This window comes from Salvelinus fontinalis, chromosome 11 (genome assembly GCF_029448725.1).
Source record: "Salvelinus fontinalis isolate EN_2023a chromosome 11, ASM2944872v1, whole genome shotgun sequence".
In the NCBI taxonomy this organism is placed as follows: Eukaryota; Metazoa; Chordata; class Actinopteri; order Salmoniformes; family Salmonidae; genus Salvelinus; species Salvelinus fontinalis.
In genome coordinates, this window is record NC_074675.1 from 45,330,238 (window position 1) to 45,349,102 (window position 18,865).

Genomic DNA, 18,865 nt, shown 5'->3' on the forward strand with positions numbered 1-18,865 from the left:
CATATCTCAAAATCATTGTAATGTGTTTAATCAAAATTTAACCAAATCTAAATTAAAATGATAAACCTAAAAAGTTACTTTGCCAAATATGTAAAAATAGCCTACATAGAGCCAAAAAAATACAAATATTGCTATTTGCACAAGGGATAAGAAGCAGTGCTTGACTTTGGCAGGAGCTCACCGGAGCTGAGTACTCTCACCTCAAAGCCAAAAGTATTGTAGAGCTCCTGCACCTACATATAAACAGTACCAGCACCCAAAATGAGAACCGGTTCCGGTTTCAGTCCAAGTCAAGCACTGATAAGAAGTAATCAGGTAGGCCTATTTTATGAAGTTTCCACCGGATCAAAGCATGACATTTTTCCCTTTCACGCTGAGTTGTTATGGAAAGGGAGATAGCTGGAAAGTTTTTCTAATGCATTGAGGAACTGTTGTAATTTTCAATGGATGTAAAAATAGACTTTGTTTGCTGAGCTAAAGAAAACATTACTTTGAGAAGCTCCACAGGTCATTAGCGGTGGGTCATTAAGCCAATCAGAAACACAATCAGATCCCCAAATGGACACATTTTTTTGCACCTTTTCAGGTTGGATATTCGCCTGTAGTTTTCCTTACGTCCACCAACAGCAGTTAGGGACCGTCAACATAGTGACAAATCCAATGTTTCTAATTTCAATAGCTCTTTAACCATTACTCCTGACACTTTCAAAACAGGTTGTAGCTAACCCGATGGCATAGACACACATTGCACACCCTTTAGTTTGTCCATTTTCATCTGAAATGGTTTTACATACATTTTTCAAAATGTAACATTTCAATAGCTCATTGGTCATGTCACCTAATGACTTCAAACAAGGTTCAGAATGTCCACTCAGTGGGCCTACACATTGCACACACTTTAGTTTGTCCATTTTCATCTCACATGGTTTTACATACATTTTTCAAAATGTAAAATTTCAAAAGCTCCTTGGTCATGTGTCCTAATGTTCGCTGACTACCCTTCTACATTGCACACTCTTGTTTGTGTACTGTAAAATCACGCGGTGTAACGTACATTTTTCATAGTTTCAAATTTGCAGGAGCTCCTTGTTCATGTCAATTACACACCTAAGAAGCATGCAGTGGATATACACCCATATTGCATAACCTCTAGTCATGTGTCTTCTATATTGTTGTAGATTAATATTAGTTTGACAATTAAGGGGTTCAGTCCAGTGTTGTGTTTACCCTTTTCTTTAATATTTATCTATAATAACTGGTAGTTCTAAGTACTTATTTCCCCTGTTTTTTTTATTTTTCCACAGTATTTAACAGCGGTACACAATAGGAGAGAGACAGATAATATCTCCTTTTGTCGTTAATATCAACCATAAAGGAAAAGGGCAAAGTACGAGAGTCATGCTATTAATTGTCCAAAGCAGGGATGGAGTGAGCTGGTGAGGTAGGCTGCAGTGGGTTTGCTGGTCAGTACATATACTGAACATGTAACCACAGTAATGGTGGCCAGTAAATCAATTAATAAAAATGTAATATTGACAAATTAAACAGAAATTGTAGACCTTTAATCTTTTTCAACATGTCAACAGACACTGAACTTCAAATAAGTATGAAACATTTCAGTGTTAACTTTCTCTTTATCCCTGGTTGATGTACATGTCAGAGCCTCTTCAGTGTGGATGGGGTATAGCATACATGTTCAACAACAAAGACTGCCCTTCCAGTTTGTGTTCTTTACTCTGTTGAACTCTTTTGTCTTCATTCCTAGACTGAAGACAATTCCTAGCACATGGAACCACCGTTGGAATGCAAAACATTCAATCTAAAACAACCCAAAGCGTAACACGTTATAAATAACATCAAATATCAATGCAGTATGAAGAATGACGAATTAGCCATCCATTGTGTTATATCATAAATTGTCTTACATACCATCACTGTTAAAAGATTATAAACATGTTAAATAAAGTTACTAACCCAGTCAGTCTTTGGGCCACATCCAGGTTCTTTATCAGTGGCACACATGAAGCAGTTGTTGGCTTTGTTGAACTCTGAAATCATAGGCATGAACTGAACATATGGCTGTCCCACACTACTACATAAAAATAAAGAATTTACATTTACTTTGAATTAAATGTCATTACATACCAGACATTTTTAGTGTATCCTCAGTCATTTCTTTTCGCAGTTGCTCTATGTGTTTTTGAAGGTTCCACATCAATTTGGGAGGGGATGTATGGGAAGTTCTGTGCAACTTCCTTGGCCATCTACACCAAAAAATAAAATAGAGTTTTGACCTAATTGTCACATAATAGCTAACCATTGTCGTGTCTTTGGCTATGCCGGATTAGGTGATATGACATGCTATTCTATAAAATAATTTCTCTGTAATTAATATTACCTGATTAAACTAATCATGTAAATGTAAATAACTAGAAAGTCGGGGCACCACGAAAGAATGTTTATAGAGCTATTATCTTCCGAATAAACTCTTAAAGACCTGATAGTCTTTTACATCAGTAGCAGTCAATTATTAACCGTCACCTTATTCAGTCTCATCTGAAAGTTGTAAATTATTGGTTATCTTCACAAACCCTGGCTAACATGTTGAATCAGCAATCCAAAATTTGTTTTCATTATTTATTTACTAAATACCTAAATAAATCACACAGAATTACATATACAGAGAATGTATCATACATTGAATACAAATTATGTCATAAAGGATAACGTCCCTAGCGGACAGAACAGATATGATGGCTGGTTACACAAAGAAAGGGGGTTGGGTTTTGAATGAAAGAGCGGGAAGACTGAGTAACAAAGGGAGAAGCTATGCTATCGTAAATACAGAATCTTATGCATTCTAAATAACTGCCCATTTGGAGAAAAAGAAATGCAAGGAATATTTACTCTGAGCTATGCTTCAATAGGTTGGTCGTAGATGGATGGCTGTGTTGCTCAACAGAGATCTTCCTTGTCCTCTGAAGAATGTCTCTGGTGGTAAACTGGATACGTTATAGTATCGTCGTTGTGTGTTAGACTGGATACGTCGTCCGTCCTTTCCTAGCCCACGTTTACAGTTGCTGCGGCTAACTCAATCGGCTAGGAGGTATCACTTCTTTCGTGAATAAGAGTTCAAAGTTCAGCCTCCCGGGTGGCGCAGTGGTCTAGGGCACTGCATCACCAGAGTCTCTGGGTTCGCGCCCAGGCTCTGTCGCAGCCGGCCGCGACCGGGAGGTCCGTGGGGCGACGCACAATTGGCATAGCGTCGTCCGGGCTAGGGAGGGTTTGGCCGGTAGGGATATCCTTGTCTCATCGCGCTCCAGCGACTCCTGTGGCGGGCCGGGCGCAGTGCGCGCCAACCAAAGGGGGCCAGGTACACGGTGTTTCCTCCGACACATTGGTGCGGCTGGCTTCCGGGTTGGAGGCGCGCTGTGTTAAGAAGCAGTACGGCTGGTTGGGTTGTGCTTCGGAGGACGCATGGCTTTCGACCTTCGTCTCTCCCGAGCCCGTACGGGAGTTGTAGCGATGAGACAAGGTAGTAATTACTAGCGATTGGATACCACGAAAAATTGGGGAGAAAATGGGATAAAAAAATAAAAAAAGTTCAAAGTTCATACCAAGTTGCCATACTTTAAGCTCATGCTATATTCTGGCTGGTATAGTCAAAATTCATCCTTTCGGCGTGTTGATCGTCATCTTCACGTTGAAATTAGATTCTAATTTCGTTAGGTTCTTGTCGTTCAACCAGAGCTCATGCTGAGGTTGGCTTAGTTCTGTAGTTGATCTTGTCCTTTTAACGCAGGGACCGCAAGTCCTCACGTCCTTGGAACAGAATATTTAATTCTCGTCAACGGGTTTATAAAGTGGTGAAGAGAAGGGCGTGTTTCATAGTTTACAACCAATGTCTGTTCACTTGGGCGGGGCCTCTGAGTGAGCAGAGTTTCTCTATGACAAACCGTTCTCTTATTTAAGAAGCTAAAATTACATTTAATCTTTTCACAAATAGTTTCATATTTAAACATTCAAATTGCACAACAATTCCATGTGAATCTGATAACTAGAATGTGTAGACTTTCCAAGATACAGTTTATGTCACACTATCATTAGTAGTAATGTCTCAGACAACAACTGATCTGACATCATATTCATTAAGTACCAACACATATTTTCAACTGGTTGGACTACCGAGATATGGTTCCGTTTCCCACCTTTTGATGTTACCAGACTCTATGTTAACAAAGGCTTTCCAAGAATCAACTCTATAAAGTAGAGAGAGAGAAAAGGGAAAGGTATTTATGGGGGTAATAAACCTCCCCCAACGTGCCAATGTCATGACACCATTCATTATTGAAAATATAAATATCAAACCTGCATTACAAAGACCCCACAGCTGAAGGTGTCCTACTGCATGGTGTGTGTTATTTCCCCTCCTTTCCACTTTATGTCCACCCAGTCGTCTTTTCCATGGAAGGATCTTCTCATTTTGAAGTATTCTCTTTTTTATGAATGAATACGCAAGCCAAATTTGTATGCTGTTTTCCTTATCACTATAATCTAGTAGTAATTTATTAGTAGAGGTAATGTCCTTTATGCCCCATTCCACACACAGCCTAAATTATAGGCCCTGAACCATTTACAGGACAATAATAAAAGTAGCAAATAGGATCCAACACTATCACAGAGTGAATAAATGTAGAGTTGTAGACTTTAAGAAAAAAATATGAAGTGACAGTTTCATCAGTACGTGCTTCAAGAAAGTCATATCACAAAGATCACAGATGACAGTGCCCACCAAATCTATGACAATAGAGAATGAATTGTAAGCACCAAAGTGTGTTTGTCAAAATAATATCTGAAAATGTCAATTGTTGAACATAATACTTCTATTTGCAATAGCAATTTATGATATATGCAGCTGAGGAATATTCCATGTACCAACACTACATGTAGGACGGACATTCCCATATACAGTATTTAAAAAAATATACACTGCTCAAAAAAATAAAGGGAACACTTAAACAACACAATGTAACTCCAAGTCAATCACACTTCTGTGAAATCAAACTGTCCACTTAGGAAGCAACACTGATTGACAATAAATTTCACATGCTGTTGTGCAAATGGAATAGACAAAAGGCGGAAATTATAGGCAATTAGCAAGACACCCCCCAAAACAGGAGTGATTCTGCAGGTGGTGACCACAGACCACTTCTCAGTTCCTATGCTTCCTGGCTGAGGTTTTGGTCACTTTTGAATGCTGGCGGTGCTCTCACTCTAGTGGTAGCATGAGACGGAGTCTACAACCCACACAAGTGGCTTAGGTAGTGCAGTTCATCCAGGATGGCACATCAATGCGAACTGTGGCAAAAAGGTTTGCTGTGTCTGTCAGCGTAGTGTCCAGAGCATGCAGGCGCTACCAGGAGACAGGCCAGTACATCAGGAGACGTGAAGGAGGCCGTAGGAGGGCAACAACCCAGCAGCAGGACCGCTACCTCCGCCTTTGTGCAAGGAGGTGCACTGCCAGCGTCCTGCAAAATGACCTCCAGCAGGCCACAAATGTGCATGTGTCTGCTCAAACGGTCAGAAACAGACTCCATGAGGGTGGTATGAGGGCCCGACGTCCACAGGTGGGGGTTGTGCTTACAGCCCAACACCGTGCAGGACGTTTGGCATTTGCCAGAGAACACCAAGATTGGCAAATTCGCCACTGGCGCCCTGTGCTCTTCACAGATGAAAGCAGGTTCACACTGAGCACATGAGCACATGTGACAGACGTGACAGAGTTTGGAGACGCCGTGGAGAATGTTCTGCTGCCTGCAACATCCTCCAGCATGACAGGTGTGGCGGTGGGTCAGTCATGGTGTGGGTTGGCATTTCTTTGTGGGGCCGCACAGCCCTCCATGTGCTCGCCAGAGGTAGCCTGACTGCCATTAGGTACCGAGATGAGATCCTCAGAGCCCTTGTGAGACCATATGCTGACACATGCACATTTGTGGCCTGCTGGAGGTCATTTTGCAGGGCTCTGGCAGTGCTACTCCTTGCACAAAGGCGGAGGTACCGGTCCTCTTGAGAATACAGGGGGTGCTGTTTTCGCATTAGCATAATTGCCTCTACAGATTAAACTGCCTCTTATTCAATTATTGCTGTTACTATATGCATATAACCATATACCATTGGATAGAAAACAAGCTATGGTTTCTAAAACCGTTTCAATTTTGTCTCTGAGTGAAACACAGGTCATTTGACAGCACTTTCCCTGAGCAAGAAGAAGATTGCAAGATGTGTATGCTCGCTTCAACGCTCTGCCTATATATGGTCACGCCACCTATGACCCGAAACACACTTCATTCGTCTTCCTCTGGGTGTCAGGAAGACGTCAGAGGAGAATTTTTTTGTTTATCTTGTACTGACGTGAAATAAGACCTATTTCTTTAGCGTGACCGACAACTTCCGGTTTTCTGAAACGCGCGTTTTAGAGGTGCAATCTTCTTTTGTTATGCTGCCGTTACGGATGAAAACTATCTCCGTCTCGAAGTTTGTTTGATACATGTGACCATATCATCTTAATGTATGTTTTTTCAATATAGTTTAATCAGATTATTTGAATTTTTTCGGGAGTTTTGCCGTGTTCCGTTCTGTGAGTTTTTTAACTTTGGACAGAACCGTGCTAGTCGACCAGTACCTACGCTAAATGAAGAGGGAAAGTTGCCATTGTGAATGGATTGAACGACTCATCAGGACTAAGGACACCTTTATCAACATTCTGATGAAAGATCAGCAATAGTAAGACCCAATTTACGATGTTATTTCATATATCTGTCGTGCATGTGAACTGGTCGGGCGCGCCCAGCTGTTTCTGGCTGGCGTGGCTATGCTAATTTAGCGCTACATTTTGTTTTCGCTATAAAACATTTAATAAATCTGAAATATTGTTTGGATTCACCAGATGTTGGGCTTTCAATATCTGTACGCTGTGTATTTTTTCTGAAATGTTTTAAGACAAGTAATTAGTTATATGAAGTTGGTCTCTGTAATTGTTCTGGCTGCATCAGCACTATATCAGATTGCAGCTGCAATGTAGAACTGTGATTTATACCTGAAAAATGCACATTTAAAAAAAAAAAACTATGCTATACCATAAATATGTTATCAGACTGTCATCTTATGAATTTGTTTGTTGGTTAGTGGCTATATATATTTTCATTTAGTCGAATTAGTGATAGCTACTGACGCAGGAAAAAACTGTTGGAGTAAGAAAATGGTGTCTTTTGCTAACGTGTTTAGCTAATAGATTTACATATTGTGTCTTCCCTGTAAAACATTAAAAAAATCTGAAATTGTGGTTTTATTCACAAGATCTGTGTCTTTCATTGGGTGTCTTGGACTTGTGATTTAATGATATTTAGATGCTACTATTTAATTGTGACGCTATGCTAACGATGCTAATCAGTGTGGGGGGTGCTCCCGAATCCGGGTTAGGTACTCGGTAGAGGTTTTAAGTCAGAGAGAAAATGTGATGCACACAAATATATCTATGTTTTGTAGACAAAAATATTCGTACTTGGTGACAATTTTGTATTTGCAGATTATGCCAGTGCATTATAAAGTTCATAAATATAGACATACATATTTATATAGGTAGATTGATACACAGTAATATATAGGTTGATTTAAACAGTAGTGGAAAAAGTACTCAAATGTCATACTTGAGTAAAAGTAAAGATACCTTAATAGAAAATGACTCAAGTAAAAGTGAAAGTTACCCAGTAAAATACTACTTGAGTTAAAGTCTGAAATTATTTGGTTTAAAATATACTTAAGTATCAAAAGTACATGAAATTGCTAAAATATACTTAAGTGTCAAAAGTTGAAGTATTAATAATTTAAAATTCCTTATATTATGCAAACCAGACAGCACAATTTTTATTAGATTTTTTATTTACGGATAGCCAGGAGCACACTCCAAAACTCCGACATTAATTTACAAATGAAGCATTTGTGTTTAGTGAGTCCACCAGATCAGAGGCAGTAGGGTTGACCAGGGATGCGTGAATTGGACCATTTTCCTGTCAAAATGTAACGAGTAATTTTGGGTGTCAGGGAAAATGTCTGGAGTAAACAGTATATTATTTTCTTTATGAACGTAGTGAAATAAAAGTAAATGTTGTCAAAAAAATAAATAGCAAAGTAAAGTACAGATACCCCCAAAAAAACTACTTAAGTACTTAAAAGTATTTTACTTAAGTACTTTACACCACTGGATTTAAAATAACTAGTTCTCCTCATTGTACATTTTCCATCTTCCATTTAGCTAGCTGTTTTAGTGTCAATGCAATTTATATACATACAGTATTTTACAAAAAGGTTATAAAAACGTGGGGCTGTTCAAACATTTGATGTTTAAATCTAACTTGTCAAATGTGCGTGTTAACAGACACACGTTTTATTAGAGTGTGAAGTTCCTTCCTTTTTGATTCTGTCCATTTAGTTATTTCAGATCTATAAGGGGCCATCCAGAAGTGTCTAGGCCAAGGCTAGGGATTGATGTGGGAACGGGGCCCAAGCTCAACCCAAGTCTGTGATGGTCAGTGTCAACTGCTTCTCCTAATGTTTTCTCTTCTTCTTGGCACTTCCTTGATTAATTCATGTTATTGATTGGCCGGACAGTTAGTTTGATGCTGGAGAAGAGGAAGAGGGGGGTGGGGGGTGGGGGGGGGAGAAAGAGAGAGAGAGAGAGAGGATAAAGGAGGGAAAGTAATGATTTAGGAGAAAACCCTTGAGGGGGAAAGTTGTTGAAGTAAGTTTCTGCAGAAGGTGCGGTGCAGTTCGGACAGAATGTCACTGGAGCAAGCTGCTCATTACACACACATACATACACTTGCGCGTAGAGGCACATGATGACACACCTGGTTTTCCAAGTCCAAATCAGACAGTGATTGAAAGTCAAAGGAAAATAAGCTAACAACAGAGCTGATGTTTGGGGAGAACCTACGAACCAAAGGAACCTGATGTCTTCAAAACGTAGAGACCTTATGCGGCGAGATAACGGTGATGAGTGTGCGCCCGTCCAGTGGGGAAAACACTGGGTACAGCTTCTCCTTGAAGTTGTCTGTAAATGTATAGATGTGTGACTTGGTTGCTGCGTTGTAGAAGGAGATCTGTCCTTCCTCATAGTCTAGATAGATCCCCATCCGGCGGGCCACCAGACCCAGGGGCAGGGGCGTCTCAGGCTTGCTGCAGGCGTAGAATTGGTGGGTGCTGCGCCACAGGGTCCAATAGCCCATCTGGGGGCTCATGGGGAAGCGGCCGTGGCGTTTGGCGCCCGCCGTGGTCAGGCCCACCCGCCAGTAGCCGTTGTTGGCTATTTCAACCTCCCAGTAGTGGCGTCCAGAGGCGTATCCCTCCCAGCCCAACACGCCAGGCCAGGCGTCAAAGCGCTGGGGACTAAAGGGCAGGTTGGACTCGGATATGCCCTCCTGGACCTTTCGGTGGTCATCGGAGAGCTGAAGCCATGAGTGGTTGGTCATGGGATCAAGGGTCACGTCAGCTTTAGGGAGGAGGGGGGAGAGAGTTGGTTGAGTTGGTAGCTTTCTGAAATGTGCTGCACATTTTTTACTTTCATCATTTTAAATTAGATTCTGTCATCTGTTTTCTATTCTATTCTACTTTTCTATGCTAGTAGCTATTACCATTATGTAAGCTGTAGTTCAAGGTTTGGCCAAAATGTATGGGAAATGCTTTATATTTAATATTCTATTCATTCTTATTTTCTGTGCTTTTTAATTTGATGAATATTTTATATTAAAGTACATTTCCAAATAGAAGGATAGTTACCTGATGCACTGAGCATCCAGTTCCACACCGAGTTAGGGATGTATCTTGCAGTGCCTGCCTTCCAGGTGCGCTGCTTTGCTGACAGCCACAGATGAGCAATAACACCCTGAAAATAGGAACACAGGCAAAGAATTGGCATTAAGCGTTTCCTTTTCACCTTTATTTTTTACTGTGACTTGAAATGTACTGACCAAAGTGACGCAGACCAGATCAACAGGTTCAAATGCATACATGTTCTTGTCAACCCTGACCAACAGGCAGATCACACCTACATAATACACTATGCTGATACAGAGGAAAAGTATGACGTAAATGGCCTTATCGCAACGAAGGTACAGCGGACGTGAAGTTTAGACAAGACAACGGTCAATCATTCACTGTATGGGTGATGAGATAGATAGGGCTGTATGGAGTTTGGTTTTGGGATGGCTGTCTTGTGATGTTCATTTAAAATGTTTTGTATTGTAACATATCCCAATATTATTACTAGATATTGAATTGAAAAAATAAATACTTTGATATGGGGGTTTAAATAGTACAGAATGTCATTTAAAAAAAATACCTCTTATCTAATCCATCATGATCTTGCCAAAGAACTTTACTTTTGCTCCTAATTTCCCTACTATTATGAATAAAGAAATAGTACATTGAGCAAATATTATGAAACAGAAACATGGAGAAAATAGATTATGATTGGTTGAATCCTAGATTTCCTGTGGACCAGGTAGGGAGCTAATCAGTTCTATCTGATAAGCCCTACAGATTCTGGTGGAGCATTGATCTGTCCACCCAGTTATGATTTTACAGCTTTATTAGTGGAGTGGTATATCACTGGTTGTGTAAGCTGCTTTCATAACACTTTAGGTAAGTAGGTGGGTAGAAATCAAATCAAGCTTTATTTATACAGCACATTTCAGACATGGAATGCAACGCCATGTGCTTTACACACACAAAAAAAGAAACAATGAAAATGAAAGCGGAAATATTTACTACACAACAAACATAAAACATATATTTTTAGCTTTGCTTTTCCTTAGGATGTGGTTTTTAGTTGTTCCGTTCGTCATTTTGTTTTTATATCTTAAGATCTCTTAAATATGTCCACAGTTCCAGCCCCACCCAGGTTCTCTGGCAGGCTATTCCAGAGGCTGGAGGCATAATAACTAAAGGCTGCCTCTCCATACCTCTGTCACACCCTGATCTGTTTCACCTGTCTTTGTGCTTGTTTCCAACTCCCTCCAGGTGTCGCCCATTTGCCCAATTATCCCCTGTGTATTATACCTGTGTCTTCTGTTTGTCTGTTGGCAGTTCGTCTTGTCTCGCCAAGCCTACCAGCGTTTTCCCTTACTCCTGTTTTCTCTCTTGTCCCCGTTTTCTAGTTTTCCCAGGTTTTACCTGCCCTGACCCTGAGCCTGCCTGCCGTTCTGTACCTTTCGGACTCTGCTCTGGATTACTGGCCTCTACCTGCCCTTGACCTGTTGTTTGTCTGCCCCCTGTTTTTGTAATAAACCTGTGTTACTTCGAACTGTCTGCATCTGGGTCTTATCCTGAGGTCTGATACTCTTGGTTCTAGGCTTTGAGATAGTTAAAAGGCCAGTGCCAGAGGACCTGAGGGACATACAGGTTTCATAACTTAAAAGCATGTCTGACATGTATTGGGGTGCACAATCGTAGATTGATTTAAAAACCAATAAAATAATTTTCAAATGAATTCTAAAACTCAGAGACTTTAAAACCAGTGTAATGTGTGCTCTCCGTCTGGTCTTGGTCAGTACCCTGCAGTATTCTGTATGTTTTACAGTACAGAGACCTTAAAACCAGTGTAATGTGTGCTCTCCGTCTGGTCTTGGTCAGTACCCGTGCTGCAGCATTCTGTATGTTTTACAGTTGATCAATGGCTTTCTTGGGTAGACCAGATAGGAGAGCATTACAGTAGTCAAGCTTGCTTGTAATAAAAGCATAGATGAGTCTCTCTGTACCAGCCTGAGAGAGAAAAGGCCGCACCTTGGCGATGTTCCTCAGGTGGTAAAAAGCTATTTTGGCCACATTCCTAATGTGTGACTCGAAATTTAGTACAGAATCTAAAATAACACCTAGGTTTTTAACCTGGTGAAGGTATGCATATTTGAGCATGTATAGACTATATGATTGTATTGCTGATTCTTAAATCAACAGAAATGTGAATGTTTAAGAGGGAACATTGCTAACTAATTATAAAGGATTCAGGTGAGGGTACGACTTCAGAAAATAAAACACTGTAAGCATAACATCACAAGTTGTGTTATGTTTAATGAGAAGACCCCTAATAAACTATGAAACTAATAAACTATTAAACTAGTTCTCCAATATATTATGTTGACCTCTTTTTTTGTGTTATTTTTTTTGTGTGTGTGCGCCTGCGTGCGTCGGTGTCTGTAGCTCACCTTGCAGTCCTCCTTTAGCAGTGACCAGGTAATGAACTCCAGTAAGGGCAGGAGGTTGACCAGTCTCTTCTTCCTCAGGCCCAGCAGACGCAGAACCTTGCCGAGCTCATCACTTTGCACCCCACAGCTCTGTGTAGACACAGACACATGGACGTGAATACCAAGTCATCTCTATGGGTCTCCTATTAGGCTCCCGAGTGGTGCAGCGGTCTAAGGCACTACATTTCAGTGCAAGAGGCATGACTACAGACATCCTGGTTCAATGTAGGCCGGCATTGTAAATAAGAATTTGTTCTTAACTGACTTGCCTGGTTAAATAAATGTAAAAATGAATTACACTTTTTCGACCTTTTACCCCTTATGCTAAATGGTCTGTTTTTGGTAGCAAATCTGCAAATAGCAGATATGTTTTCCCACCTAGCAGTCATAGGCCAGAGGTCAGCTCAGCACTCCCGACCCCGCCTTACCCCCAAACCCCACCTGGCCCAAGGCTGTTTAGGTTGTAGAAATGACTATCATTAGGGAACACGTATTTCCCCCATTCCTTTAACTCTTATATACATTTGTATCCTTGACCCCTGATCTCTCACCTCTGAGGCGCTCTGCAGCTCCTTGGCCCACTCCATGATCCTCTGCTGCACTTCCTCGTTAGGATCCTCCTCTCCATCCCTGTTTTCCTCCTCCTCCTCCACCTTCTCACTTCTCTCCTGCACCCAGGGGCTTTTCTTCAACTCCTTGTCGACACTTGTGAGCTCATTGGCCCACAGCAGAATGAGTTTCCTGCTCTCCTCCAGACTGCGTTCTGTTCTTGGGTCGTTCAGTTCCTCAGGGGTCTCTCCTTTACTGGTGCCTTCCCTCGCATCACTGCCACTCTGCAACAACACAAAACAGCAACAAGGTCAATATCATGCTGTACATTCTCAATAGTGTGTATAGCTATGTCATCTCAACCATCTTACTGTTGTCGTAGCAATACTGTGTTGTCCATTCATAGAGTACAGCATGTGATTTTGTGTATAATATAGCTTGATTCACAAAGAAAACAGGCACAAGGCGAACATCTAGCCATGCGTTGCAAAACTAGATCAAATAAATGCAAAATGGGATGGTTGAGTGTGTTTTTCGTAACCCTGTTCCCACCTGGCAGTCATACGCCAGAGGCCAGCTCAGCACTCCCGACCCCGCCTCACCTCCAACCCCCACTTGGCACAATTGTAAAAATCTCCTGTCCATGTAATCCTGTAACCTCCCCTCCCACCCTGGAGGGGTATCTGCCTTAGTTACATGGTTTGACTATAACCCTGTATGTTCCAGCTCAGCCCCACGGGGCACTGGGATGGGTTACCAGAGCTGTAAAGGGTGATAAGAACCCCTGTATCAGTACCCTCCTTACCCATTACCTCATTTAGCTGTGTCATCTGTCTTGCTTAGCAACGCTTATCCAATATCGGTGAACCAACACTTGCACTTGACTTCCTCCCTCCCCCTTCTAGCTCTGACTTTGCCGATGGCTACTTTATTGAGGAATAATTTATATGACAGAGATATGTGGTTGTCCCACCTAACTATCTTAAGATGAATGCACTAACTGTAAGTCACTCTGGATAAGTGTGTCTGCTAAATGACTAACATGTCAAATGTAAAGGTAATAAACAAGCTAAGTTTGTCCCGCTAAGAACAATTTGGTAATGAGAATCAATGCTTTTTCTTCTAGGAGGGAAAGTATTAAACGGTCCAACTGTCATCGTGTCAACCCAGGTGATCAAGCTATATTAACATGGTGATCAACCCAAATGGGTCATTTCACCCTGTTTTACTCAAGAGACAGTTCTAAAGTCCCTTAGGGGCCAACAAATTCCTTTTTTTATATTAAAAAAAATATATTCCTTTCTCTGTAAAGGCACTAAATTAAATGTTGCATAATTTTTGTTAACGTGAACAATCCCTGACCTACAGACAGGCCTTATTCACTATCTAGGCTTCATTCAACACCTGTCTCATAGTTCCCCATTGATTGACGCCATCCTCACTAAACCAGGCCTACTGTTTCTCCTTCATCGCACTTCCCTGTGCATTTACTTGTCCTTTGCCCTCACAATCCATAATTCCAGAGGCATTTTGCAATACAAAATATGGGGCAAATGAATACTACCGCTAATAGTATCGTTAATGCTATCGCTAATACTATCATACTAACATTGGAAATCAATGTGCATCCCTGGTCTGTCGGGGCTGTCTCAGCTACTGCTTTTGTTTCCTCATCCTCATCCTCTTACCACATCCCTCTCCCCTTTTTATTTCTATAAATGTATGTCTCCCCTGTCCCCCACTCTCCCTCTCAGGGGTCTACTTACCTTACAGACGTCGGCCACCTGCTCCTTCCAGTGGTTGATGAAGCGGACACACTCCTGCAGGCTGCGCAGGTTCTTCAGGCCGTTTTGACGAGGATGTTGCTACAAGAGACACATACATACAGGATGAGCAGGCAAATGTAGAAAAACAGTACAAACAAACACACATACAGGTAGAAGAGTACACAAATGAATAGAAAGACTATTAAATGGACTGGATGCTCCCGAGTGGCGCAGTGGTCTAAGGCTCTGCATCTCAGGGCTGGAGGTGTCACTACAGACACCCTGGTTCGAATCCAGGCTGTATCACAACTGGCTGTGATTGGGAGTCCCATAGGGCGGCGCACAATTGGCCCGGGGTAGGCCGTCATTGTAAATATGAATTTTTTCTCAACTGACTTGCCTGGTTAAATAAACAAATAAAATGTGATGCTGTGAGTGGATGGAGGTTTGTGTGTAACCTACCCGTAAGCGGCATGTGGAGGGGGTGCAGCTCTTGGAGGGTTTGGTAGGGGCTGAGCTGTGGGCCTGGAGGTCTTCTTCAGGAAGGTTCCACCGCACCGCCCCGATGGAGTGACTCTGGGTAGAGCTCTCCAACTTCAGCTCTGGAGGTGAAACAATGATAAAATGAGATTATAGGGGTGGGGGGGACACAGATACATTTCAGAGTTAATTACAGGTGCCCCTGGCATGGGGGGTTATGACATCCGGACTTTTCGGATTAAAACATTGTGAACCGACCCTTTTATGTACAGACCTGTGAATGGTATGAATGATTAGGAGACAGATTACTGACCTAGTTCATTAGAGGAAAAGTCTCTGCTCTTCCCTACACTGGCAGTGCTATATAGTACACAGAAAGTAGTAGATAGTGTTCTAAAATTGATTGATCTATGCTTGTTTTTAATGATTGCCCCACTATTGGACGGTTGTGATGTGTTTCGATAAAGATTGAATACCAGTTTGGAATCAATTCTAGATTCATATTACAACAATAAATAACTACCAATGTAGTCACGTTTAATACGATGACAGGCAATTTCTGTACAGCACTTTGAGATATCAGCTGATGTAAGAAGGGCTATATAAATTGTTTTGATTTGATTCAAAATAGTTTTAAACAAAGATTACTTGATTTATGGTCAACTAAAAAAGTCACATAAAAAACTAAATATATATATATACACACACACAAGTCCTCAACTGCCGTGATGCCAATTTAGCAATTTTGTTGCTAGATTTATCAACTTTTCAGACTACCCTGGCAACAAATGTTGCTACTTTTAAAAATGGATTTTGAACTTTTAGCAACTTTTGAGAAGTGCATTAAATACTAAAATGCATGCATTTTCCTTCTAAATGACACAAAAACGATTTTCTCTGTCAAACACTCAGTCACAACACACGTGCCATGCTGCAAAGGTGCATTGTGAGTGACGTCAGCAGCAGGCGCTCAGCTCGTGCACAGGCAGCAGCAGGCCAGCAGCAATTTCAGCAAATTGCAAATCATTGTTGGCCGACTGCAGCAGCAGTAGTACGGGTTCGACGAGCCAAACCCAATGAATATAGTTGGTCACGAATGTTTGATCTTGAATAGAACTTACAACATCAATCAACATGTCTCAATCAAAATTGTACAGAAAAGAGTGGGAGTCTGTACCTGAACAAATGTCAAATCATATTTTTCGCTGAGATGGCCAGTCAATTTGAGTAACATTATTGTGTATTTTACGTAATGACAGCAGTTTAAGTTATCACGCACTGACATCACAACGTCATTTAGCAACTTTTAGCAACAAATCAACCTGCCTCTAGCAATTTACCCTGAAAATGAGTTGGCAACACTGCTCAACTGGCAGCTTCATTAAATAGTACCCGCAAAACACCAGTCTCAACGTCAACAGTGAAGTGGCTGACCTTCTAGGCAGAACACTTTTTTCCAATCTTCCTCAGTCCAGTGTCTGTGTTCTTTTGCCTATCTTAATCTTTCATTTTTAATCGGCCAGTCTGGGATATGTTTTTTTCTTTGCAAGTCTGCATAGAAGGCCAGCATCCCGGAGTCGCCTCTTCACTGTTGACGTTGAGACTGGTGTTTTGCGGGTACTATTTAATGTAGCTGCCAGTTGAGGACGTGCGAGGTGTCTGTTTCTCAAACTAGACAAACAACAGCTCAAGACATAAGCCAAGAAGTTAAAGCTTGGTCACAAATGGGTCTTCCAAATGGACAATGACCCCAAGCATACTTCCAAAGTTGTGCCAAAATGGGTTAAGGACAACAAAGTCAAGTTATTGGCGTGGCCATCACAAAGTCCTGACCTCAATCCTATAGAAAATTTGTGGGCAGAACTGAAAAAGCATGTGCTAGCAAGGAGGCCTACAAACCTGACTCAGTTACACCAGCTCTGTCAGGAGGAATGGGCCAAATTTTACCCAACTTATTGTGGGAATCTTGTGGAAGGCTACCCAAAAGGTTTGACCCAAGTTAAACAATTTAAAGGCAACGCTTCTAAATACTAATTGAGTGTATGTAAACTTCTGACCCACTTGGAATGTGATAAAAGAAATAAAAGCTGAAATAAATAATTCTCTCTATTATTCTGACATTTCATATTCTTCACAAGTGGTGATCCTAACAGACCTAAGACAGGGAATTTATACTATGATTAAATGTCAGGAATTGTGAAAAACTGAGTTTAAATGAATTAGTCTAAGGTGTATGTAAACTTCCGTCTTCAACTGTATATACACACACACACACATATGTATATATATATATATATATATATATATATATATATATATATATATATACACACATATGTATATATATATATATATATATATATATATATGTATATGTATATGTATATATATATATATGTATATATATACATATATGTGTATATATATATATATATATGTGTATATATATATATATATGTATGTATATATGTATATATATATGTATGTATATATGTATATATATATATATGTATATATGTATATATATATATGTATATATGTATATATGTATATATATATATATATATATATATGTATATGTGTATATATATATGTATATGTGTATATATATATGTATATATATGTATATATGTGTGTGTGTGTGTGTATGTATATGTGTATATATAGACATATATATATCACAGTAAGGAAAAGGGACAAAGACTTACTAGACACCTTCAGAATGCTCTTCATTTCGAAAGTTGCCATCCTTAGTCCTGTATGAACATAAATCGACTCCTTACAAAATATTCCATATGACAGTTGAGGCCACCAAAGATTTAACTTATTTATCCATATCCACATGTTGAATTGTACAACATTTCTAATTTGACGGTCACACGTCAAATACGCTTAACCTAAAACCGAAAGTCTACTACCAAGCTTTGAATATACATTGAAATGATATACACATACACACAATTTGAAATGCAGAACTAAAAACAATGACAGATGACATTGTTGAAGCTATGAAAAATGCTTCAGTAGATAAGGAAATATCAGAAATACAATCTTTATCACAATTAAAACGAAACATGACAATGGGTTTATTATTACATTAGATCAAATGACAAAGAATAAAACATTTGAGATAAAAATGAAAAAGAAACCAAAATCCTACCCTATGCGTGAAGGTCAGTCTGGTGCGTGTTCTTGGTAGTTGGTACAGCAAACACTCCCAAGTCTGCTGTTTTTGTTACAGTGTTTGCAGTTTGATCTTTGGACTTTTTTATGGTCCTTGGCACTAAGATGGAGGGGGGGACTTTTCTGCAAGGATATAAAGTATAATCAGTCTACCTTCCTAGCAATCACTGTTGGCTTTACCAAGGAGAGAGCGTGAGATATTATAGCGATAAGGGGTCACGAAGGTCACACTTTGATGCTATATTAGTGGATCAATCATTAGCAACTATACACTTATGCCTGTACAGAACAGTATCCCAACTTTCTTGGCTAAATTAAAGTATTGTATTTTGTATGAATCTCTGCTCTATCCCTAACATAGTCTTATTTAGAGATGGCATATACATTTAGGATTTGAGTCATATTCTGGTATTGGAAAAGAGGGTCCCTTATCTTGTGTACACTCATACTTGATTCTCCCATGATTTGGCTTCCTTCTCCATTCATCCATCCATTTCAGCGACAAGTAATACGGTTGGTTAGAAACGAGGGAGAGCCACACAAACAAACACTCCTGCCAGCTCACACAAGAATAGGCGTATCACAGTCCAT

The 18,865-nt window shown here is 40.4% G+C and overlaps 1 protein-coding gene across 1 annotated transcript; it reads right to left on the reverse strand.

The window, feature by feature from the left end:
* Positions 1-7,861: 7,861 nt before the first annotated feature.
* On the reverse strand, positions 7,862-18,307 carry LOC129865813 (nuclear factor 7, brain-like). Its single transcript, XM_055938828.1, has 8 exons — positions 18,252-18,307; positions 17,800-17,847; positions 15,074-15,213; positions 14,612-14,710; positions 12,848-13,129; positions 12,258-12,386; positions 9,835-9,940; positions 7,862-9,547 (listed from the first exon to the last, which is right to left on the reverse strand). Exons 2-8 carry the CDS (start codon positions 17,837-17,839, stop codon positions 9,015-9,017), a joined length of 1,329 nt encoding a protein of 442 aa, XP_055794803.1. The 5' UTR covers positions 17,840-17,847; positions 18,252-18,307; the 3' UTR covers positions 7,862-9,014.
* Between the last annotated feature and the right edge of the window lie 558 nt (positions 18,308-18,865).